The sequence below is a fragment of the Neolamprologus multifasciatus genome, chromosome 17, assembly GCF_963576455.1.
Source record: "Neolamprologus multifasciatus chromosome 17, fNeoMul1.2, whole genome shotgun sequence".
NCBI classification, from domain to species: domain Eukaryota; kingdom Metazoa; phylum Chordata; class Actinopteri; order Cichliformes; family Cichlidae; genus Neolamprologus; species Neolamprologus multifasciatus.
The window spans coordinates 9,358,003-9,383,641 of NC_140455.1; the positions used below are offsets into that span (position 1 = coordinate 9,358,003).

General features: G+C 40.6%; 1 protein-coding gene across 2 annotated transcripts; it reads right to left on the bottom strand.

Annotated features, from left to right (window-relative positions):
* Nucleotides 1-3,172: 3,172 nt before the first annotated feature.
* ttc14 (tetratricopeptide repeat domain 14) lies at nt 3,173-14,194 on the bottom strand. Of its 2 annotated transcripts, none has more exons than XM_085138273.1 (12): nt 13,589-14,194; nt 12,536-12,660; nt 12,208-12,407; nt 11,624-11,708; nt 11,122-11,251; nt 10,600-10,755; nt 10,388-10,459; nt 10,128-10,247; nt 9,666-9,788; nt 9,044-9,161; nt 4,967-5,073; nt 3,173-4,840 (listed from the first exon to the last, which is right to left on the bottom strand). In XM_085138273.1, the coding sequence occupies exons 1-12, from the start codon at nt 13,720-13,722 to the stop codon at nt 3,868-3,870; spliced, it is 2,343 nt and encodes a 780-aa protein (XP_084994399.1). In that variant the 5' UTR covers nt 13,723-14,194; the 3' UTR covers nt 3,173-3,867. The 2 variants fall into 2 exon arrangements, with proteins under 2 accessions (XP_084994399.1, XP_084994398.1); XM_085138272.1 differs by having other exon boundaries at nt 12,536-12,663.
* Nucleotides 14,195-25,639: the final 11,445 nt, after the last annotated feature.

Below are 25,639 nucleotides of genomic sequence, written 5' to 3' on the forward strand. Positions count from 1 at the left end.
CCAAAAACTCCTCTCCAGTGGCTCTTTACGGGACTAATGACCCACCGAGTGAGCACTTAGCGAGATCTCCTGTATTCAGTATTTATAATATTAAGATGTCAGGCATCTGAGGGGAGGAAGGACAGGATCAGGAGTGTGTGGTGAACAGCATTAGATGAAGAGGCTTCTTTTCTGCCTGTATATTAGTGGCTAATCTGCCCTAACAAGATAGACTGGGGTGTACAGCATTCTCCACTGCATCACTGATGATGGGACCAGTAATGATGGAGGAGGGAAGCAGGAGGCTGGCAGCTAAGCCCGAAGTAAGCTACTTTGGCACGGGGTGACGCACGACTGGTCCCACAGCCACCAAAGAGTGTGCGTGTGTGTCCAGTTATTAAATCAAATATGTGACACCAAGTAGCTTAAAGCACCAATAAGCCACAAGGCCACTTTGGCTTTAATTTGTTCAAGGATGAAATCTCATGTGAGTTACATGGCATGACTTTTAGGGAAGTGTTGCCTCAATTTAAAGATTGGATGACAAAACCACAGAAGTACTAATGTGTTAAGTAAAAAAAACAACCGCAAAACAAACAACAATAACTAGAACACATCAGATGTTTTAGTACATGTTGGTCGTTCTCAAGGTGTGGGCTATTGATCCACTCGATGACCAGAGGAAAATTATGGAGCCAAAACCAGCCAAAAATGTGTTGCTTTACTGTCAATGCTTGATGAAAACTGTAAAGTATTACATGGAACATCTTACTGTTTTAAAACCTATAAGTTAAAGTGTTTTAATATTTGAGATCTTGCATGTCTTTATCAAGCTTTCAATAGTATTCTAGCTTAGTATGAACTTTGCCCAAATCATCAAAAATGTGATTCCACATTAATCTCCACTCAAGGCCCACTTTAATTACTTATTAGGAAGCTTTCCATGACTTTGATCACTTTGGTTTAACGCACAAACTTCAAATGCCGATGAATACAATGTGTTATGACCACGAGGAAGGTCTTTGATATTACTAAGATTGTAAGAATAAAGTCACAGTTTGTACTCTTGGATTTTGGGTGAACAAACCCTCTGACTCTATCCTAAATCAGCTTCTTGTGATGTTGCCATGTGTTCCCAACCTTTGGATTTATCCTGATTCTTTTGAATGAAGTTGAGGTTTCACGAATGTCGATGGAAAGCTACTCAGGCCTGCAGTACTGACACTTTCCCAGAACTTCAAACAGGCCCATATACAGTAGCCTCCATGCATGTAGAGGATCAATACGTTGGTGGAAAATGAATCCTCTTCCACACATATTATGGAGCCGGGAGAGGTTAGCAATGTGTCTGCAAATACAGTGGTATTTCTCTCTGTGGAAGAGAGAAGTGCAACTCACTTGAAAGAACCTCACAGCTGAATATTTTCACCAAGTTTAAAGGTTTTCTGCACCGCTGCATTTACATCATGAAAATAGGCAGAAAAAGCAAAGCAATAGTAATGTATGTATATAGGTACCTGGTCAATAAAGCTGATTCAGATTTTAATAAGCTCTTTGATACTCTCAATATATCAACAGTTCTAACATTACAGTGATATGGATATAAATTTATCCCCAAACACAGCCTCCCCAAGTCTGATTTGTCCTTGATTTAAAATCGTTGTATTGAATTGATGAGTTCTCAATGTTTTGGGAGTCCTGTGGAAGACAAAGCCCAGTGGAACATTTTGAAAGTCACTAACTTTTTTCTGTTTGGCATAGTTTACTTTGGCTCTACGAAGGACGGCCTAGCTGCTCATTGAGAGCCCAGACACAAGCTATGATTTCTTATCACTGTGAGGATGAGACCTTTCAAGGTTTCATCTAACAGTGTGTTCACCTTGAGATCAGGTGATGCTTATACATTTACAGGGCTCTGAAAAAGTATTTCCCCCTTCAGAATTTTTTACTTTTTTCCTTTGTTTTTCACACTTATTTGTTGATCTGATGTTTTAGATCATGAAAGTAAAATATAAGACAAAGATATCCTGAGCAAATGCAACATTTTTCTTTCCAAATCTATTTAACCCTATGCAAAAAATTAATTCCTCCAAGACCTAATAAACTGGTTGTGCTACCACTGGCAGGAAGAAATGCAATCAAATGTTTGTGATAATTGGAAATTGTTTTAATTCAGCGACACTGGAGGGTTTTTTCCGGCATGAATGGGCTGTTTAATGTCACACCAAAGCATATCAATCATACTAAACTTGGACTAAGCCAAAACATTTTTTTTAATTGCTGGACTTGCTGTTGTGTTTCAGATCATTATCCAGCTGCTTAACCCAAGTGAGCCTGAGGCCCAGGGCACATACTCATGGTAGGAGATTCTCCTTCAAGATTTTCTGGTAGAGAGCAGAATTGCAGCAAGTCATCCAGACCCTGAAGAAGCAAAGCAACCCCAGACACTACCACCAACATATTTTTCGTGCCAGCTGTAACGGGACTCAGACCTTCTAAAAGGTTCAGCTTTTGTCTCATCGGTCCACAGAATGTTTTCCTATAGGTCTTGATGTCTTCTGGCAAATGTGAGATCAACCTTTGTGTTCTGTTTGTTCAGCAGTGATTTTAGTCTTCGGCTTTTGTCCAGCCTCTTTTTTTAGTTTAATCATGAACTCTGACCTTAATAGAGGCAAGTGACATCTGCATCTCTTTAGAAGTTGTTCTGGGTATGCTGTTGATGCTCAGTAATTTTGGCTGGCCACTCTTGGAAAGATTCACTACTGTTCACCACTTGAGTAACAAAGTCTTAGCAATGGTCTGTAATCCTTTAAATGTCAGTGACTTTGATTCTTAAATGCTCTTGAATGACTTTAGATAGTGGTGTGATGTGTTGCATTTTCTGAGATTTTTTTAAGCCTATGTCAGAGGTTCTATTTGAGTGATTTCTTAATTCAATGGGCCCGGGTCATCTTTGTCCAATACTAAAATTTGTTTGGTGATCTGAAACATTTCAGTGCAATAAAGTAGAAGGAAAAAAACCATGAAGGGGGCAAATACTTTTCCACAACACTGCATCTAATTGATTATATCTGCACCTGATCTCATTTCTGTAACACAGTGCTCATCACTGTAGATAACATGCAGACGTGTATTGGATGACAGCTATAAAAAAAAAGAAGAAGAAAAAAAAAGGACTTCAACGACTTGCAGGTTTGACATTTGAAATGCTTTAATGACTCAACTGACTTTGTTTTATTACAGGAGACAATTAGTCAGAATACAGCTGGAACTTCTGCACTAAGTATAGTCTTAAGGATTGTTTGGACAGAGGTTTAACAAGCCACAGAAAGAATGTACAACATGGCACACAGCAGTAAACATAAGGCAGTCAACTTCTTTGACAGCAAAAAGAGCGTCACAGAACAGATCATCAAGCTTACAGAGCAAAGTTATGCAACAGCTTGTCAAAATGTTCACTATTCTCTAAAGGCGATGCTTCTGAAGATAATGTAATAATATGGACTGAATCTGATATTCTCATGCTTAGATATGACATCTACTGTTTGCCAGTTTAAAAATGTAAATTTACTGTAGCATTATTTTAAAGTGTTAAACCTGTTTGAACCCATCAAGGTGAACATTTCAGCACATTTTGACAAACAGTTACTGGGAAATTATTATAGGACTCCAGTCTGACATAGAGAATAACAACCTTTCAAAGTAAAACGGCTCATTTTCTGCAAAAAGGCAAACTTAAAAAAAAAAAAAAAATAGCTGGTGACATTCAATCAGCAACAGATTTGGCCATAGATCAGGAGTATTGATGAAGTCCAGAGAGTAGTTTCATGGTACAAATATTACTTTCACCTCTTTTCCGAACACCTGTATGGGTATCATACCCTCTTGTTATTTTTTTGGTTTCACTCCTTTTTCCTTCTCAAACTGAGCAATCTGGTTAAAAATATCCAACAGGTTTGCAGGGAGGTCCTTTTTGGCCCCCATGCTGCACTGTTCATTTTGATTTCCAGCACTTCCTTTTTTACTGTGTCCTTGATCTGGCATGGTACCTTCTTCCATTCGACTTTCCTTCTCTCTTTTCACCTGATCTGCTCCGTGAACTTCCAGCCTCCCTCTATTCTCTTCAAAGAGGTTCCTGGATGATGAGTCATTCCTGTTCTCTGGGTGTTTGGAAGCGGAATTTCCTGAATGCTCAGGTCGGTAACTAGATTTACGACCCGAATACTCCAACTCTCCTGACGAGCAGGATAATTTCCGCTTGGAATTTTCATCTAAACTACTTCTCCTTTTGGAGTCACTGCTTCTTCTGTCTTTCTTCCTGTCACCATCCCTACTTCTATTCCTCCTTTCTCTACTCCTGCTCCTAATCTTCTCTCTATCTGGGCTTCTGCTCAGGCTGCTCTTTGTTTTCTTCGTCCTGCTCTCCTCCCTGTCCCTTCCCTTTCTTTCTCTCTGTGAGGAGTCAGACTCTTCCTCTTCTGAAGCTGCTGACAGCAAGTACAGCTTGAAACTCTTTCTATCATCTGCATCCTTCCCTTCTACCTGCTCCTCGTCCCTCACTCCAAACCCCAGGCCTCCCACCTGGTTGAGAAAAGTAGCTGAGGTATTGGAAGGTGCGGGATACCACTCCACTTCATCATCCTCCTCTTTCTCCTTCCTATCTTTCTTACCCTCGTTGCTTCTCCTGCTCTCCTTTGAGGAGATCCTGCGATGGCGCTTGCTTCCACGCTCTGATTTCCTCCTTTTCTTTTTCTTCTTTTTAGACTGCCTGCGAGAGGACGATGATGATGTGGAGGAGGAGGATGTCCTTGAAGAAGTGGAGGATGAGGAGGAGGATGATCTCTTCCGCTTTTTCTTCATCCTGAAAAATAGAAGATATGTACTGATAATATTTTTCTGGTAAAACAGACGGGGTATTATGAGGCCGTCCTTAACGGAAGTGGCCTTTCTTTTAGCTTTAAGTGAATAAATCAATCGGTCAGCTTACCTCTTCTCCTCTTTTAAGATCTTACGTAATTTTTCAGCACTGCTCTGGCCACTCTTAGTTTTGACCTGTTCCTTAGCCAGTGCTTCCTCTCGCAGGCGAATCGATTTCTTTAGTCGCCGGGTGAGGCGAGGCAAGACGAGACATGACAATGGCAGGCAGCCAAAAGTCCACAGAAACATATTCAAAGACATACACGCCATGACCCAAAACCACGCAAAAATCCCGAAACAACAATCATTCATTCATTCATTTATTCAGCCATTTGCATCAGAGCAAGTATGTATGGAGAGGAAAAGAAAAAAAATCAAGAGGTTTGTAGAGCATACATAACCGTCACAAACCAAACAGATCGCAGGAAGAGAAATGTGTGATGAGTTACAGATTTACCATAGAGAATGATGTGGTATGATCCCAGAGCGGGGGTAGATTTAAAAAAATTTTTTAGATTGATGGAAGGACAGAGGTGCAAGCAGAGATGTGCAAAGAAACAGTATTTGTCCCAGAATTAGGTGGAGAAGGTTTCAACATTACCGTATTTGAACCCGGGACACGGAACACAAGTATCCAGGAGAAGAGGAGTCATTGTTGCCATTGTGCAGATTATTCCCCCCCCCACGAGGCAGGTGACAAGACCGCAGCAGTCAGAAGGTCAAAGGGCAGAGGGTCAGAGTCCAAGGGTTGCGAACACACACATACACACCAAAACAGTTCATCAGTATTACAAACCACAGTGCTCGGAGCAAAGTAAAAAAGCATTTTTTCTTTTCTAAATATAGTGTTTGTTTTTTTTAAAGTAAACATTCCTAACAATCATGAATAATATGCACTTTAGAAATGTGCTCAAACTGGTTTCAACACCATGGACAGCAGCTCATGTCTTTCTTCAGCACCCAGCCGTACCCACACACATTTACTGTTTATTGTTATACTCTTTGCTGTCCCACTCTCTCCTTCTGTGTGCGAATGTGTGTGTGAATGGGTGGATGACTGTGTATAGTGTAAAGTAGGGCTGGGCAATATGGCCTAAAATCCATATCTCGGTATAATTTGAAGCACGTGTGGTAACGATATATATCACGATATATTATTTTCTTCTGTATAATGTATTTTCCACACAATAAGGCACACTTAAAATCCTTTAATTTTCTCAAAAATCGAGAGTGTGCCTTATGTATGAATTCTGGTTGTGCTTACTGACCTCGAACCGATTTTGGCGTGCAGAAATCTGTTAAAAAATGTTTTAGTACAACTTTGGTAAGCCGCACTGCTTGATGGATCGTCAGAGCATTACGGCTGCTGTGGTGAGGAGCTTTGTGGAGTAATCTGGGTCCAAAACTCCGTCCGCTTCAGGTCCCAAAGTCAAACGAACACTGAGAGTTAAAAACGGTCTAAATTCTTTCATCTTTAATAAAATTATGAGCATTGCTGCTTTACCAGGTGTAACAATTAGGTTTAACATCCAGGGATCCATGAAAACAGAATTTATTAAATTTAACGGAGTTAGAAGTTAGCAGGAAGTTAGCTCGCTAGTTTCCACCTAAACATGACATACCATGTTCTGACTGAGAGATTTTTGAAACTAATTAAAACGTACAGCTCTGCTACCACTTCCAACATAAATGAAGACAGAAAACTAAACAGCAGTGGCGTTTGCAGGGTTACTGAAGTTGGACTACCTGGTATATAATGTTGTGCTACCTGATTGCTAGCAACACAGCTATGTTAGCATAACATTAGCACAGTGAAGCTGGAGGATGAACGCCAACTTTTTTCCACTCAATAAAAGTTAACGTGAGGGTTTCTGGTGGTTAGGGACAAGGCATAGCAGGATGCTATACACGGGCCAAACTTCAGTCAGGAGAACAACTGAGATTATTCATCCACAATATGAGGTTAGTTATTAATATACTGCAACAACACGGGAATAGAGCAGCTGCGAGAGAATTCAGCATTAATGAATCAATGTTACGGAAGTGGAGGAAGCGCAGGTTTTGGCTTTCCCCATATTTCAAAAGTGCTTCATCTCTTTGCTATGACTGTCGCCGGGCATAATTTGTAGATGATAATGGTTGTAGGCCACTGCAATGCTTTCGACCAAAACAGGCGCAGCTTGATGACGTCATCAACATGCGCTATCGCGATAGAGCGGTATAGTCAAAATCTCTATCGTTAGCCAAATTTATATCGAATCTATCGTATATCATTTCTATCGCCCATCCCTAGTGTAAAGCGCTTTGGGATCCTTAGGACCAAGTAAAGCGCTATACAAATACAGGCCATTTACCATTCTTTAGGCCCCCCCCCCAAACAAAAAAAACAAAAGTCACACAACATGCCTCACCCTCATTTTATCCCTAAATTTAAGGTTATTTTTACCTTTACCATCAAAGTTCATTGTCTTGCTATACAAATTAAATGATTTGCTATGATTGTCAACAAACTGACAAGTTAGTCTTTTATAGTGAGCCATTTCACTATTAAACATTTTATAAGGCAATCTATTATAAATCACCTTTATTAAGGCATTTCTTACCAAAGACTTACCTTAGCCCTTTCAGTGTTGTGGCATACTACACCTTACATACAAAAGGCTTAAGTTAAAACTGCTGATAATCAAGTTAATAACTAGTAAACCTTTTAAATTCATGTCCTATATTACAGAGGTCAACATTGAACGAGTGTCAAAGGCCTGCATATATAAAATTAACACTGTCTTGGTACAGGAGGTGTTCCTTATTTATTGAGCTGCTAAAGTTGTGCAAATGTTTAGTGTTTAATTAACAAGCCTCAGATTAACCACAAAATCCACTGCTTCATGTAAGACAATCTTATGATAATCTGTCAACAACAGTCTTTTCACAGCAGCCATTCTAACACAAAGACACAGGTAGTAACAATGATTAGGGAAAGTACCTGCATATAACACAGCCTTCATTAATATTACTACAAACACCCGTTTTTATCAACTACTTCAAATTGACCTGTCAAGTTTCCACTAATGCTGTAATATTCACAGTTCTTTCTTCAGTCTTTGAATGTAATACATTTTCATACAGCTGATGGGAGTGAAAAGCACAGCCCAACCGATAGAGGATTTTCCAGACTAATATTTGGGGATTTAAAAATCTAGTCAAAGGAGCTTGCAAAGAAAAGCGTCTGGACTTCTTTAAGTTGCTTGAAGACGTTTCACCTCTCATCCGAGAAGCTTCTTCAGTTCTAAATTTAAAAATCTAATATATTGGACAGTTTTGTTTTGTTTTTTCAGTTACATAAAACAAACAGATTTCCCTCACATTTTTTATGTGAAGTTATTTGTGTAAAAACAACCTCAGCAATTCTTTTGCTTCCAGTTTTCACTTCTTCTCTTCCTTTGTCAGTGCGGATGTAGAGGTTTTTTCACCTATCGTTCAGGATATCGTTTAATACTACAGCAGCTACGTGCACTGCCACAGCAAACAGAAATGGATGTGGCTGTCAGTGGCATTCCCAGCGTAGGACAAAGCAACCAATGCAGCAGGTATACCGAGGGCTTAAAAACTCTTTTTTTAACTGAATTCTACTGTGATCATGTGCGTAAACACCCCAAAAGGCCTCTTTTGAGCAAGGAAAAATTCTTACTGCTATCAGAAATATCTGGATCTGTAGCTGCTTAGTGCCCAGTGGTCACCGGTTAGCTGCTAACTTTAGTGTGCCTATTTTCTCGTGGTCAGTACACAGAGCCACACATATTTGTTAAAAAAACATGTTAAACATATTTAAGCAGAGCACACATAAATACAGTTCTGGGAACTTGTCAACTAATTTTACGAGACACTAGTCTATCCTCATACCATCCCTTTCTCTGTGTTGTCAGAGCAACAAGCAGCTGCTCACTTTTTCCACCTTTTTTATTAATTTTTCTGAAGTCACACAGAAATAACACCATTTTAAAATTAAACTTTGATGGGACCATTATTTCTGCATGTGCTTTAATAGTTAAGCCTAAAATACACACACTGCATACCTGCCAACTTTTTTGAACCCCTCAGGCACGTGTGCGTGTGTGTGTATGCATGTGTGTGTGTTGTGTCCGCTCACCTGTATAGTGTCTGTGATCTTGTGCAGGGCTTCCTGTGCCTCAGAGTTTGAGCCATCTAAAGCTAGAGCTCTTCTGTACAATCCCTCAGCTGTTACTAGCTTTTCCTGTTCCTCAAGCCTGCAAGCACAAACAAACATCCTTTGAGTAAATGATAATACATGTTATTTACATGTTACTCCCTTTTTCACGGGAACAAAGCAGCTGAGCTGATGCTCGCTCACCTGTTTCAGAATAGCCTGTGAACCTTTTCCTAACTTCGTCCTTCTATGCAGCTTCTATTCATAAACACCAGCAGTGCACCATAATCACGCTGTGAAATGGTTAAACAGGGAAAAAGGAGCAGGCCAGAGAAAGCTTCGTTGCCTCCTTGGGAAAAATCAAAGTTGTTCTGTCTATAGTTACCTTGCACATCGCTCTTCATAACTGGATTTAAAATCAATAGTATTTGCATACTGACATATCAGGCCCATTGTGCACTATAACAAGAAAAAGGTGGTGGAGCTGGCAGCTTCTCATTAACATTCTTAAACTTCTCTCTGATCTGAGTCTTTCAACTAGTGGATCACTACTGAACTGTAAGCTCTCATTTCACATCTGCCTACTAAGTGAAGCAGTGCTTACTGTTTTCCTCTCTCCACTAGTGTCTGACACAGATACTTCTTGGCGTTGCGGTGATCGGGACAGTTCTCCAGAGCTCGTTCAAAGTCTGTTATTGCCTTCATGATGCTGCCTTTGTTAGCATACCTGTGTGCAAAGTGAAAGAAACACAAAAAAGATTGATCTCGTTTCCAGGACTATGCCAGGTTTCGGTAACAAGTGTCAGTACATGAACAGGTGTGGTGTCTTAAGTACTGTTCCTCATTCCATTCTGGTATGGGAAATGGTATGAGGAAACTTTGTCGAAAAAGTCGTTTAAAATGTCTTGATGCATCCAATAAATAAACTATTGTAAACACTGTATATATTTCTTGTAATTTAAACCAGTTAGGTGTTTACAGGGTCATGAAAGACCAAGGAATATCTCAAACAAGGACAGAGTTATACAACAACAGTTCTCATCATTTGAACTGAAAGCACACTCACAGAGCTCCACGTGCCACCAGTGCTTCTACATTACTAATGTCTATTTCCAAGGCTTTGTTGTATTCATTCATGGCTTCCACATGGCGACCATGTTTGAAGTGGTCCACCCCTGCACGGACACTTGAAAAACACACAAGCAAAATACAAGTCAGGTTTGTATTATTGTGAAGTCTAAGCCAGAGGGAATAAGTGGTCCAAAAACAAAAAGATGCAACATCCCATCCATTTTCTGTGGTCAAAGTTGATAGCTAATACATTACCACTTTAAGGCCCAGGATGCAGACTGTTTCTTCCTGATTGCAGAAGCAAAATCCTCTGCTTGGAAAAGTTTACTGTGGAGAAAAGAACCATAGACACCACACTATTTAACAGTCTTGCTAGATGTCCAAACTTCCATTATTACATGAATCTGCTTGCAAATTTGTATGAAATTAGGGGAATTACTGAGTAATCGCACCAACTAAAAGTTTACCTCTGCAGTCCTCGCATCATTGACGGTGGGTGGGTATCACTAATTCCCACCTTTTCCAGCAAGTAGTCCACTACAGAGGGGTTGTGGTATCCATGGCAACCTGTCAGTATACGCTCATATGTCTCACTGGAGTCAGTGGCTGCCTGAACACTACGACTAAGGAGAGAGCAGTCACTGCAACCACACGTTAATGCATTAATACATATTTATATCAGATTAAGCTTTTATACTAAAGCTCAGGCTACATATCAGCCCGCTCATTTGTGTAACAAAATACATCATATTCTTGAAAAAAGCATGAATATAAAAAAGAAAAACTGAATCCCCAAACTTTACATTTTACATGAGCAGTGACTGCGAATACAGATGGTCTGCTGCAGCTACAATCAACTGAAGCTTGATATGAAACACTAGTTCAAATGCTTGACATTTCTTAATGCAATGCTATGCAACAGTTTTCACTCGAACTAGCTAAGCAGGTTTGTTTTTCTTCTTTCAGCAATCCGTGTTGTTTTTCTTTACCTGTAATGAACAGGCAGCTCCTCCTTGGTAATGACACCAAGTTTGATGTGCTCCAAGCTCGGAGAAAGACAGGCCTGATGTAGTGACACTGTGATTTTCTCCTGGTAGCGATCAATATCTTTCACTCCAGCTACAGAATAAGAAAAGATCAGACCGTCATTCTTTACATATCCCATTACAGTACTGCGAAGCAGCACTATGGAATTCAAAAAGCAGCAAGCATTATGATTATAACTGCACTGCAAACCTGAAAATTAAAATAGGATAAAAGACTAAAACTTTAAGATATAGGTTGTGTTGAGACACAAAAAAGCATCAAATGGAAAAAGACACTATCATAGGCCAATTTTCCGTGGAATGAAGGTATTAGCTAGATTATTATACTTTATGCAGGTTTTGTCTGTCTAATAAATCTATTATTAGAAAATGTTTTAAAGGCTCCTGAAAAAAACTGCAGTATATGATTCTGGACCTCAGTGTTCTGGTTGTGTTAGACACAAACCTCTGATGAAGTCCCCAATCTGGTAGTACGCCAGGGGATCATCATGGCTGCCAGTGGAGGGAATTTCTCTGACATGACACAGAGCCTGAAGGGTGAAGAAAGATGTGCCTTTATGAAATAATAGTAAAATGCAAGGTGGATGGCAGATTTAGTTCAGGTGGACAGAGCAGCAAATTTAATTACACAACATTTACAGTCTGACACCAGAAACTCTCCAGGAAGCTTTCTGTTGAGGTTGAGGTGGCTTGATGACAAATATGCAGGTGTTTTTTTACAACAGACATGAAGATGAAAAGCAGAAATCTTTTGGAACTGCCACTCCTGTACGTCCCGTAAAGCACAAGACTAAATGACGATTACGGCACAGATATCATCACATGGACTCATAACATGAATTTTAAGCATGACTGTATTCTTATGTAAGCTCCACGCAAAGAAAGAACTGGCAGTCACTCGGGTATTCCCAGAGCTACACAGCCGGTTTTTCATCAACAACTGGCCAACAGTCCCAAATGTTCAGCTTCTACAGTGATGATTTATGACATAACTCAAGGACATTCAAAAGGCTGAACTTGTTGACCTACCGACAACTCTAAGTCCTCAATGTCTCTTTTCAGACCTCCCGCTGTGCAAAACAGAGTGAGAAAGAAGCCGTATTCTCTAATGTTGTTGATCCTCCCCACCACAATGTCTCCTCTTTCCAAATCCCGGTAAATCATGGATCGCCTCTCCTCATACGACACCTCCATGAATACCTCCATTGGTGGCATAACTGCATAGGGCTCTGGAAGAGCGAAGACAGATGTGATGCAGTGTGTCACAAAATACAGACACTTTTCTCAACATCAGATAGGGCCTATGTGCAAGTCATACTCATCTTCATTTACACGCACAAGTATGAACAACACACACCTACAGCCTCCTCCTCCTCGTGCTCCTCTCCTCGAAGACCAGCGGTCCTCCATACTGGACTGAACAGGATGTCAGCCTTCCTGGCAATGAATTGCTCCACAAGTGGGTTGCTCTGCTCTTCACACCTACTGCACAGAACAACAACAAAAGAAAGATCAGTAAGATCAGCTGGACTGAATTCACCTATGACAAACTAATTCTTGTATAATGGTGCAAAGGAAAATGAAGTAATGCAACAGAAAAAGGTTGAATTAATACACACTCCTGCTCTTTGTTCACAGACCTTCATTGAGAGTTATTGTATTACACTACTTATTTTTATTCTACAATGACAGATGCAGTAGCTAGTCAAAAACAGATGCGTACTTTTTGCACCTCTTTTCATACAATGGTATTTTAGTTTAACTACACCATTCACAAATGATTGGGGCGGAAAAACATGTCTGGAAACAACATATGCTTACATGGACAAAAGTAGTGTGCCACTGACACATTACACCTACAGGTGTTGCTCGGCCATGGAAACCCATGCCATGAAGCTCATGGTGTGCCTTTCATGTACTGATGTTAATGTCAGAGACTTGGAACCCTGCAGTAATCAGGTCAGCAGAGTGTTGGGGATTTTTTTTTTTTTGACACAATGTGCCTCAGCAATTGATGAGCTGCTGATCACAGAATACTCAGGAGCAGTGTGGGGCTCACAGCTCATCCAGTAAAGTCCCTGTGCCCCCTAAGCTGAATTATACTGATGTACTTCAACTATAAGTTTCAGTAAGTCATACAATTTGTTATTAACAAACTTAAAGTTCCACATCGCTGGTAAGTGTTACTGCACTGCATGCTCAGTTTAATTAATGGTTTCACATGAATTTAGTTCTTCTGCACCAATCACTGTACCCAGCACAACTGCTGCGTTTAATTCACAACCTATATGCAATATCATCTTTGTCTAACACTTTAAGAGAAAATAATGATGCGCTAGCATTTTGTCTGTACTTATGACTTTTGGCATTCTGCAGCAGCCTGCCGTGGTGCTCATAAACTCAGACATACCTCTCATACGTGGCTTTGCAGAGGTCAGACACCACCGCTTGGAAGTCTGGATTTTCCGTTTGTTCACATTTCAGCGTGTTGAACAGGGATTGTCCATGATACGTCAAACATTGCCTCAACAAGTCTCTGTCCATTCTCTGCTTTTACGGGACTAAACTCACATTATTGTACGAGTCAAAAAATACCGAAGCGGCCGAGCACTCTTTTAGCGATGCCCATGCCAGCACAATTTAGAGCTTACCTTGAGGTTGAGACAGTACTGCAATTTTTTTTCAAACTTAAAAAACGTTTAATTATTTGCAAAAAAGACTGAGAAGTCCACTTTAATGTATGTAAGTTAGATAACAACCAATCTCTGTTGTTTAGCTAGCTAGCAAACCCACCAGCAAAAAGCCGCACTAACACTGTTTCCGCAGTTTGTTTGTCTTCATAAAAAGCCCCAATATTGCGGCACTGCACATACACGGACTAGGTGTTCATGCAACACAAGGAAAATTGTTGTTTTAGCTATTCAAAGTTTAGCTAATGCTGAAAAAAAATTCACTAGTAAGCCAGGAGTCGTGGACAAATGAGCATGCGCCGTGTGTGTCACACTGAAACAGTCGGGAGAAACAAGAACCACATGGGAACGATGGCGATAATTGCTATTTAGTTCGTGTTTATATTTACCGCTTAACGCAAATTTTATCTTGCCCCTATTTGTAATAGTCTTTGAACATTCAGATTTCTTTATTATGGACATTTTGATTTGTTATGCAGAATAATTCACTTGACCCCTGATTTAATGTGAGCCTTGTGTACTTCAAGCAAGCAAAGGTTGATTTTATTGCCCAATCCATTTTTTTAAAATTTCACTAACTTCTAAAGAGTTTGGTGTATACCGGGTTTTCAAAATAAATAAAGTAACTATACCCAGCATGGAAAAATTTCTGTGTTCCCCAATGACATATATAGGAACAGAGGTGTCTTAGAGGTAGGGCTGTGAATTGCTGAACAGAATGTTGGAGAATAAGAGGACCCCTGAGGAATGAAAGACTTTCAGAAGTCCCTATCTGTGAGCACAGTTCCCCATGTCTATGAATGTATGTTAAATGTCTACCATGTGCAAAACAATAGAACAGGTTAACATTATCCAGAAATGCTGTTGAATTCTATGCATTCTCTGTTGCATTCAAAGGTCATTTAAAATGGACTAATGTAAAATTGAAAACTGACCTGTACTCAGTGACTGGTAAACTGATCCTGGATCCAGCAAAACAGCCACAGACCATCACACTCTCTTCTCTATGTTTGACAGTTGATGCCACACATTGTAGAATCATCCTTTCGCCTACTTGGCGCCGTACAGAGATCCAGCGCGATAAACCAAAAAGCAGCCTATCATGCAAGATGTTACCTCTCAGAAAATTGTCCTCGAATCAGTTGTGGCTTTGGGTCTTCCAGACCTCTTCCTGTCAGAGTTTTCCCCAGTGCCTTTTCATGGTGAAGGAAACTGTACTCACTGACACCCTGAGTTTCTTTGAAATTTCTCTGTAGGAAAGACCTACATTTTTAAGTGTCATGATAGTCTGTCTCTCTTCCATTATTAACTGCCCTTTTCCCACCATTTTTGTAGTGACACACTACTTTGTGCAGTACAATACTATTCAACCTCCATTGCTGCATAAAACCTTGAAATTGTTAGCCCATTTTGTTTTACCTGTAAAAGGCCTTTTTGTATAATTTTAAAATGTACATTATTTTTCAGTTTTGGGTAACCTAACATTTTTTTAATCTCTGGCAGTTAACTACTTAACCTTGTACCATTCAAGCTATTCACTGGACTTGGATTACTTAAATTGCAATAAATAACAGAAAAGATTAGGGTGTTCTAAAACTATTGACCAGTATATATTTTGGCGGACCACCAGGTGATTCCACTCACAGATTTATGCGCTTTTTGGATGTGGAGTTCTGGTGAATCCAGTAATAAAGTTGGAGTGAGACACTGAGACCTCTCCTGTCGTCTTTACGTACCTCCACATTGGAAAAACATACCAGCTCTCATTTTCACACCTTAGTCAGGACATTGAATGGGCATAATGCTTTCCCTAGCCCCTTACAATAACGTTAACCATCAGAAATTATTGCCTAACCTTAATACTTACCTTAAACCTATCTATAACCTTGTAACCCTAACCCTAAAACAACTACACACACACACACACACACACACACACACACACACACACACAGTAAAAATCATTCTCAGGAGGAAGTCCAACACATAATGAAAAACCTGTTTGCCTACCTCATGAAGTTTTAGTTACTACATGCAATGTAAGGCACTTTATGTACACGAGCTATTTATATTTCTTAAAAGGAAAAAAACGTCATCTAAGTGTATTAAAAAATGTGCAGTGGACAACAAGAACAATTCTAATCTACAATTAACAATTTATATTTGTTGTTTTGTGTTATTAATTGTATCTTTATTAAAATCAAATGAAATGCTTTGCTTATGACTCATAAACACTAAGTGATGTACTCCTACAGAGTGCTTCCATTCATAGCCTACAATGAGAATGAGAATTTTACTTAATAAGATCATGAAGACGCTACAAATCAGACACTACCAGATACGACAAACTTGTAGAGATTGTAGTGACATTAACAGTTGAAACTGGACGGTCACCCTGTGATGCTGCATAGTGTAAGGCCCATCGTGTAAGTGTGTGATAATATTAATAAATAATTAAAAAGTAAAAATGAATTTGTCCTACATTACACAGATATGTATTTTCCCGTGCACATACCTATCAGTTTCTATGAACGTTGTCTCTGTCACAAATCCTTAAACATTCCTTTGAATAGTGGAGGGAGGAGCATTTCATGATCTAAGTACAATGCACAATCAGATATAAAAACAGTCTGTGCTGAGAGCAGTGAGAAGTAACTACAACCATCATGGAAACAAAAATTATTTGCTGGATAATACTGCTTGGACATTTTCATGCAGCCCAGAGTAAGTATTTATTACAAGTCATATCTGTATCATTGTTTGTGGGATACTAAGAACTAAATTATATTTATTTTAAAGTAAATAAATGTTCCAGGATAACTGCATGCTTTCAGTGCATCCTCAAATAACTAATATTCTCATAAAAACAAAATGTCAACTGTCCAGACGACTTCCATATTTATTCCATATTTCCACAAACAAGCTCAAACCTGGACTGAATTGTTGTTTAGCTGTTAGCCATTACAAAGTACTGAGTAACGACAGGGTAAGTACATGCACTAGAGCTAGAAGAAAGTATCATACCCAAAGCACATTTAGGTTACATGTATAAAATAATACAGTACCTTAGTAAATTGGGTCAGAGATGGATGGATCAACAGCTCTAGATTGCATTCTGGATAATACATTTTGAACAATATCCATGGAGACGAAAGGGAAGTGCAAAGAAAACCAAAAGATTCCATATAAATAAAATGGTAAAAGAAAAAGACTGATCAGCATTGTTTAATATGACTGGTAGACAATTTCTTGTGGCATTTATACATTAAAATAAAATAAAGGAAGTAGTTAAAATTATACATGGAGCAAACAGATCAAATTATAATATAGAGGGTATTATTAACCCTTTCGCGCATAGTGGTCACTACAGTGAACAGCTATTCAAAGACTGTTTCCTTGTATTTGTGTCAGTGTTGAATGTATACTTGCACATAAACTACTACATTGGACACTCATGTGTCACTCTATACCCTGCCACCCACTGGTCTTTCAACGTTATTTTCATTGCAATTATTGTTATTTAACCCTGTCATGGATGAATTATGACAACCTCCAGTAGCGGTTTTTGATAAGGGTGACATGGGCGGTTGCCCAGGGCGGTATCGTGGTGGGGGCGGCATCACGGGCATCTCCACCAAAAGAGTTGCTCGTACTCATGCTGCCCCAACATCAGCCAGCGCATTTTGGAGATGGCATAGGCACCGATCGGTTTTCTGCCGCCCATTTGCTGGGAGTAAGGGGCGCCCACTGTTTGCGAGGTGCACCTGCTGCTTGCAGCACAGGAAGGAGAGGGCGGGTTGGCAGGGGATTTACTGGCTGGCTGGAGCAGCATTTAATAACCAACTCGCAAAATAAAACAAAATAAAAACAAACCAACAAACACGAAAACACCAGACATTTGTTTAGCTTTGTTTTAATAGTGTATAGTTATTTCTGCTGGCAGGGTTTTTAGCGTATTGAGGACACTTTTTTTTATTGTATATAGGGGGATTTTAACTTGTATTTGTGATTCTGGCTGTGGTTTTTTTTAATGGAAATAAATGGTGTGTGTTCAAAGCCAGCTTAGTTTCTTTGCCCTGAGCGCTGACCCACTCACTCCCCTTCCTTCTGTATGTGAACGGACTTGGAGGTGAAGATTTAGGTCCACCAGTCTTAACGGCTACATAAACAAACAATAAATATAAGAAGAGTAAGAAAATAAATATACACTTTAGGATTAGGGGTAAGGGGATCAATAAAAATGTAAAATGTATAATTTACAGTTTGTTGATTTAAAGTCTCACACACAACCCGTCGACAGAGGAGGGGGGCAGGCTGCTTCCAAATAGAGCACATTTCATTCATAATGTTGTAAATCCAAGCCCATTATGTATTCATGATTTGTTCCTAGGTTGTGCGAAGTCCCAGAAATAAACAAAGCGAATCTGTGAACTAAGTGTAGGTCTACTAGGTAATGTTGTGGTGAACCTATGTTAGGGGATGGGTGTTCAGGAGTGCAAAATTAAAAACAATGGAAGATGAACAAGAAACATTCAAAGCCATCAGGTGCTCAGTTTAGAAAAAAGAGAAAAGAAGAGGAGGCGAAACGAGCATAAGATACCGGAAAGCAGATGTGTCATTGGATAATGGCCGGTCATGTATCCTGAAACAATCAGAATCATATTAGGAATACTTTATTAATCCCTGAGGAAATTATGTGGGTTACAGTTGGTCCAAGAAAAAAATCTAAAAATAGTAACAGTAACAGACTAAACTCCAAACAATACATTGTGTTACAGATTTTACACATTTAAGAAATAGCATTAATATATACAGATCACTCAATTATAAATATCAAGAATTAATAGAGGTGATTATAAATAAATATAAAGAAAACTGACAAGAATATTACAAAGTAGAGAAGAGCAAGTGTAAAAAGGGTGTAAGTATTGCAGTGTACAGTGTATTAGATGGAGGAGTTGTACAGGGAGAGGGCCACGGGCAGGAATGATTTCCTCCTGTGTCGTTCCGTGGTGCTTTTTTGGTAATCTCAGTCTCTTACTGAACGTGCTGTTCAGTAAGAGTCTGTGACTGACCAGCATGTCAAGGAGTGGGTGGGAGGTATTATCCATGATTGTCCTTATCTTGGACAACATCTGCCTCTCAGACACCACCCTAACAGAGGCCAGCTCAATCCCCACAACATTACTGGCCTTGTGGATCAGTTTATTTAGTCTGTTGGCATCTGTGACCCTCAACCTGCTGCCCCAGCATGTAAGAGCATGGAGGATAGCACTGGCAACAAAAGAGATACAACAAGATAACATTAGTAGGCATATTGAAAATGTCCATTTACGTTTGTTAGCCACTTGGCTATGATAGGAAATAGACACTGATGTAGCTTACTAAATCTTTTGGACTGTGTTCGTCACAATATTAATTAGTCATTGTCAGTTGTTGATTTGTCCTATATATATGTATAGGTATATGTGTGTGTATATATATATATATATATATATATATATATATATATATATATATATATATATATATATATATATATGTATGTATGTATATATATGTATGTATGTGTGTATATATATGTATATATATATATATGTGTATATATATATATATTTATATATGTATTTAAGTGTATACACACACACACACACACATTAAATTCAGTATGGTTCAAACCACAGATTTACAGTAAAATATGTTTTATATGTATGTACAATCCTTAATATACATATATGGAGGTTGTCAGAATTCATGCATGAAAGGGTTAATTAGTAAAGCGGTTCCACTGCTTTAATCTACTATAATACGCACAGCACAACATGAAAATTGTAGGAAAAATGAGAGTGATGAAGTAAAAGTTCATGGTAGGGCTGGGAAGTCAAACCAATTTATGGCGCTCTTCAAAACTATTTAAAACATAAGAATAAACTTTTGCATCAACAGTCATGACGACAGCACAAAGCGCAACGCCAGCAACCACTACAACAGGAGCAACGAACACTACAACGACACCAACAACAACTGCAAGTGGACATCCAACATCCACAACAACACCTCCAACTACAACAGCAGGACTACCAACCACTACAACAGCACCTCCGACCACCACAACCACACCACAAACCACTACAACAGGACCACTGACCACCACAACAGCACCACCAACTACTACAAGAACTCCACCAAGCACTACAACATCACCTCTGACCACCACAACAACACCATCAACTACCAACACAAGGCCTCTGACCACAACAACAGCACCACCAACCACTACAACAGCACCACCAACCACTACAACTGTACCTCCAACCACTACAACAGCACCTCTGACCACTACAACAGCACCACCAACCACTACAACTGCACTATTAACCACTACAACAGCACCTCCGACTACCACAGTGGCCGGACAAACCTGTGTTTGTCCGGCCACTACAACAACACCAACCACCATTACAACAACATCAACAACCGCTACAACACCATCACCATTCACTACAACAGCACCTCCAACCACCACTACGGCCACTACAACAGCATTACCGGCCACTACAACAGCATTACCGGCCAATACAAAAGCATTACCAACCACTACAACAACACCAACCACTACAACAACACCAACCACCATTGCAACAACACCAACAACCGCTACAACAGCACCTCCGACCACGACAAAAACACCACCAACCACTACAACAGCACCTCCAACCACCACTACAACAACACCACAAACCACTACAACACCATCACCATTCACTACAACAGCACCTCTAACCACCACTACAACAACAACACCAACCACTACAACACCACCAGCAACCACTACAACAGCTCTTTCGACCACAACAACGACAACACTAACCACTACAACAGCACCTCCAACCACCACTACGGCCACTACAACAGCATTACCGGCCACTACAACAGCATTACCAACCACTACAACGACACCAACCACTACAACAACACCAACCACCATTACAACAACACCAACAACCGCTACAACACCATCACCATTCACTACAAGAGCACCTCCAACCACCACTACAACAACACCACCAACCACTACAACAGCTCCTTCGACCACAACAACAATAACATTAACCACTACAACAGCACCTCCAACCACCACTACGGCCACTACAACAACACCAACCACCATTACAACAACACCAACAACCGCTACAACACCATCACCATTCACTACAACAGCACCTCCAACCACCACTACAACAACACCACCAACCACTACAACCGCTCCTTCGACCACAACAACGACAACACTAACCACTACAACAGCACCTCCAACCACCACTACGGCCACTACAACAGCATTACCGGCCACTACAACAGCATTACCAACCACTACAATGACACCAACCACTACAACAACACCAACCACCATTACAACAACACCAACAACCGCTACAACACCATCACCATTCACTACAACAGCACCTCCAACCACCACTATAACAACACTACCAACCACTACAACACCACCACCAACCACTACAACAGCTCCTTCGACCACAACAACGATAACACTAACCACTACAACAGCACCTCCAACCACCACTACGGCGATTACAACAGCATTACCGGCCACTACAACAGCATTACCAACCACTACAACAACACCAACCACCATTGCAACAACACCAACAACCGCTACAACAGCACCTCCAACCACCTCTACAACAACACCACCAACCACCACTACGGCCACTACAACAGCATTACCAACCACTACAACAACACCAACCACCATTGCAACAACACCAACAACCGCTACAACAGCACCTCCGACCACAACAACAACACCACCAACCACTACAACACCACCAACCACCATTACAACAACACCAACAACCGCTACAACACCATCACCATTCACTACAACAGCACCTCCAACCACCACTACAACAACACCACCACCAACCACTACAACAGCTCCTTCGACCACAACAACGATAACACTAACCACTACAACAGCACCTCCAACCACCACTACGGCCACTACAACAGCATTACCGGCCACTACAACAGCATTACCAACCACTACAACAACACCAACCACTACAACAACACCAACCACTATTACAACAACACCAACAACCGCTACAACAGCACCTCCGACCACGACAACAACACCACCGACCACTACAACAGCACCTCCAACCACCACTACGGCCACTACAACAGCATTACCGGCCACTACAACAGCATTACCAACGACTACAACAACACCAACCACTACAACACCACCAACCACCATTGGAACAACACAAGCAACAGCTACAACAGCACCTCCGACCACGACAACAACACCACCAACCACTACAACAGCACCTCCAACCACCACTACAACAACACCACCAACCACTACAACACCATCACCATTCACTACAACAGCACCTCCAACCACCACTACAACAACACCACCAACCACTACAACAGCTCCTTCGACCACAACAACGACAACACTAACCACTACAACAGCACCACAAACCACTACAACAGCTCCTTCAACCACAACAACAACAACACTAATCACTACAACAGCACCTCCAACCACCACTACCACAGTGGCACCACAAACCTGTGTTTGTCCGGCCACTACAACAGCATTACCGGCCCCTACAACAGCATTACCAACCACTACAACAGCATTACCAACCACTACAACAACACCAACCACTACAACAACACCAACCACTATTACAACAACACCAACAACCGCTACAACAGCACCTCCGACCACGACAACAACACCACCGACCACTACAACAGCACCTCCAACCACCACTACAACAACACCACCAACCACTACAACACCATCACCATTCACTACAACACCACCACCAACCACTACAACAGCACCTCCAACCACCACTACAACACCACCAGCAACCACTACAACAACACTATCAACTACAACAGTACCTCCAACCACAACACCACAACCAACCGCTACAACACCATCACTAACCACCACTACAACAACACCACCAACAACTACAACACCATCACCAACTACTACAACAGAAACTCCAACCACCACTACAACAACACCACTAACCACTACAACAGCACCTCCAACCACCACTACAACAACACCACCACCAACCAGTACAACACCAGCACCAACGACTACAACAGCACCTCCAACCACCACTACAACAACACCAGCGACCACTACAACAACACCACCAACCCCTACAACACCATCACCATTCACTACAACAGCACCTCCAACCACCACTACAACAACACCACCAACCACTACAACACCACCACCAACCACTACAACAGCTCCTTCGACCACAACAACGACAACACTAACCACTACAACAGCACCTACGACCATGACAATGACAACAACAACCACTACAACAGCACCTCCAACCACCACTACAACAACACCACCAACCACTACAACAACACCACCAACAACTACAACACCACCACCAACAACTACAACAGCACCTCCAACCACCACTACAACACCACCAACCACTACAATACCACCACCAACCACCACAACAGCACCTCCAACCACCACTACAACAACACCACCAACCACTACAACAACACCACCAACCTCTACAACACCACCACCAACCACTACAACAGCACCTCCGACCACGACAACGACAACATTAACCACTACAACACCACCACCAAGCACTACAATAGCACCATCAACCATTACACCAGCAAAAGGTGAGTCTAATTTCTTGGAAAATTATATAGCATATGATAATACACCGAGACTTAAAGAGATACCGTATGGCTGAATAGATCCTATAGTGTGTTAACACCATGCTTGTTAAATAAATGTCTAACATACCACACAGAGTGAATGGGTTAAATGCAGAGAGGAATTTCCCCACGGGGATCAATAAAGTATACATTATTATCATTATTAGAATTTCGATCAATAATTTTTTGGTCAAATTTTTAATACATTTTACAGAGTTGGTGTGACAAGGGGAGCATCATCGCAGATAATTCTTTTTTTTAGTAACAGTAGCATTTCTTTTTGATTAGGGTATTTTTTAAGACTTCCACATTATAGAAAAAAGGCATCTTTAATTATCTTTAATTTTACATATTCCGGAATATGGAGACACAGCTGACACAGCAGACACACAGACACGTCAGCCAAAGTCTGAAGCAAAAACTGAAGCTAAGCCATTTATATACTTCCTCTAGACGTCACACACACTTTAAGTTTTGATCTGCTTAGTTTCACTTTCTGGCTGCAGGTCCTAGTTTTGCAAAAGCATGTAGTTTCCTGTCAGTACTTTTAACTCAAACTCAAAGCTCTCTTATATATAAAACAATATAATCAGCAGATAAGCTTCAAAATATGTATTTCAAATCTCAACACTAACTTTAGTTACCTTGGGAATTCCTTGGTTAACATGTTTGGTAATTCAGCAATAAAGCTGCATTTAAGTTTACTTTTGCCTGTGTGTCTGCATTTTGTGCCCTTACTTTGCCTGCGTCACACAGTACATGACAATGGGATGCGCCTCCCTGGCCAGCCAACAACATTGTCCTTTTCGGGTATAGTTAGCAATGCAATTAACATACACTATTCTCACTGTTAGCATTTCAGTCAGTGAATATAAATTCAACCTTATCTCACAACATAGCAAATGGAGATTCTCGACTGTGCGTTTGTGGAGATAACATATCAATTAGCCTCCCCTACTCACAGAATGGATATTCAGAATAACCAGACTGATATTTTGTGGGCCAAGCCACCAGGGCAGCAAAATAGCTAATCCCAGTTTTGCTGAAGTTGTTTTAAGAGGTGACAGTCTCATGGAAGGACAGTCTTATGGCAGTAGCCCAATACAAGGAGCTTTTTCCCTGGATTTTGAAGGGGACTGAGAAACATGGAGAAGCTCTGCTTACTTCACATGTCCAAAGAAAGCTGTTTGTTGCAGCCTACCTCAATCTATAGCTACCACACTCATGTCAGAGGCAGACCACTTTCAGACTGCCGTAACTGAAAGTCACTATGAAGTGGCAGCTGTAGTGGTAAGGGCATTAATGTGTTTACTTCGCTGCTTACCTAGCAGAGCTATCCAAGGACATGGCATCCAAACCTGACTGGAATCTGTGGGAAGAAATCACCGAGTTTACTGATATTTGCCTCCATGCGTAGCACTGTGCCGTCCAAACCATTGGTAAATCTATGGGAATGATGGTGTTGTTATCAAACCCATCAGAGATAGATTATGTGTCTTTTTATGAGCAATATCAGTTTGCTGATCCTGATCCAGTTGCTGTAGAGTCTTCCGGTTTGAGTCTGATGGGCCAGGCTTGCCATCCGATATTGTGTGTGTGAATGTTATCTGCAGCCATCACACATTCAAAGAGAGAAAGCACTGGGGTTAGCCCAGGCCTTGTCCGACATGCAGACAGCGCTTTTGATGAAAAAACATGGGCTGCACAACAGAGCATGAAGAAAACAAATCATTTACAGCAAAAGAATTATGACAAAGAAAAATAATAAACAGTTCCTGCCTCTTTAAAGAAAGGAAAACAATGTCCTTGTTGAACTGGATAATTCATTAACTGGCTTTGCTCATATATTCCAGTCTTCATGTTCCAAATGTATCAATTTCTGTGTGCACATCACATGATTTGACCAGAAGAAAGACGTTGCAAAAAAGACTGTCACCATCTCCAGTTCATGCATATTCATTCTTGCATAGGTATTGATATTATATTCAGAAAACATA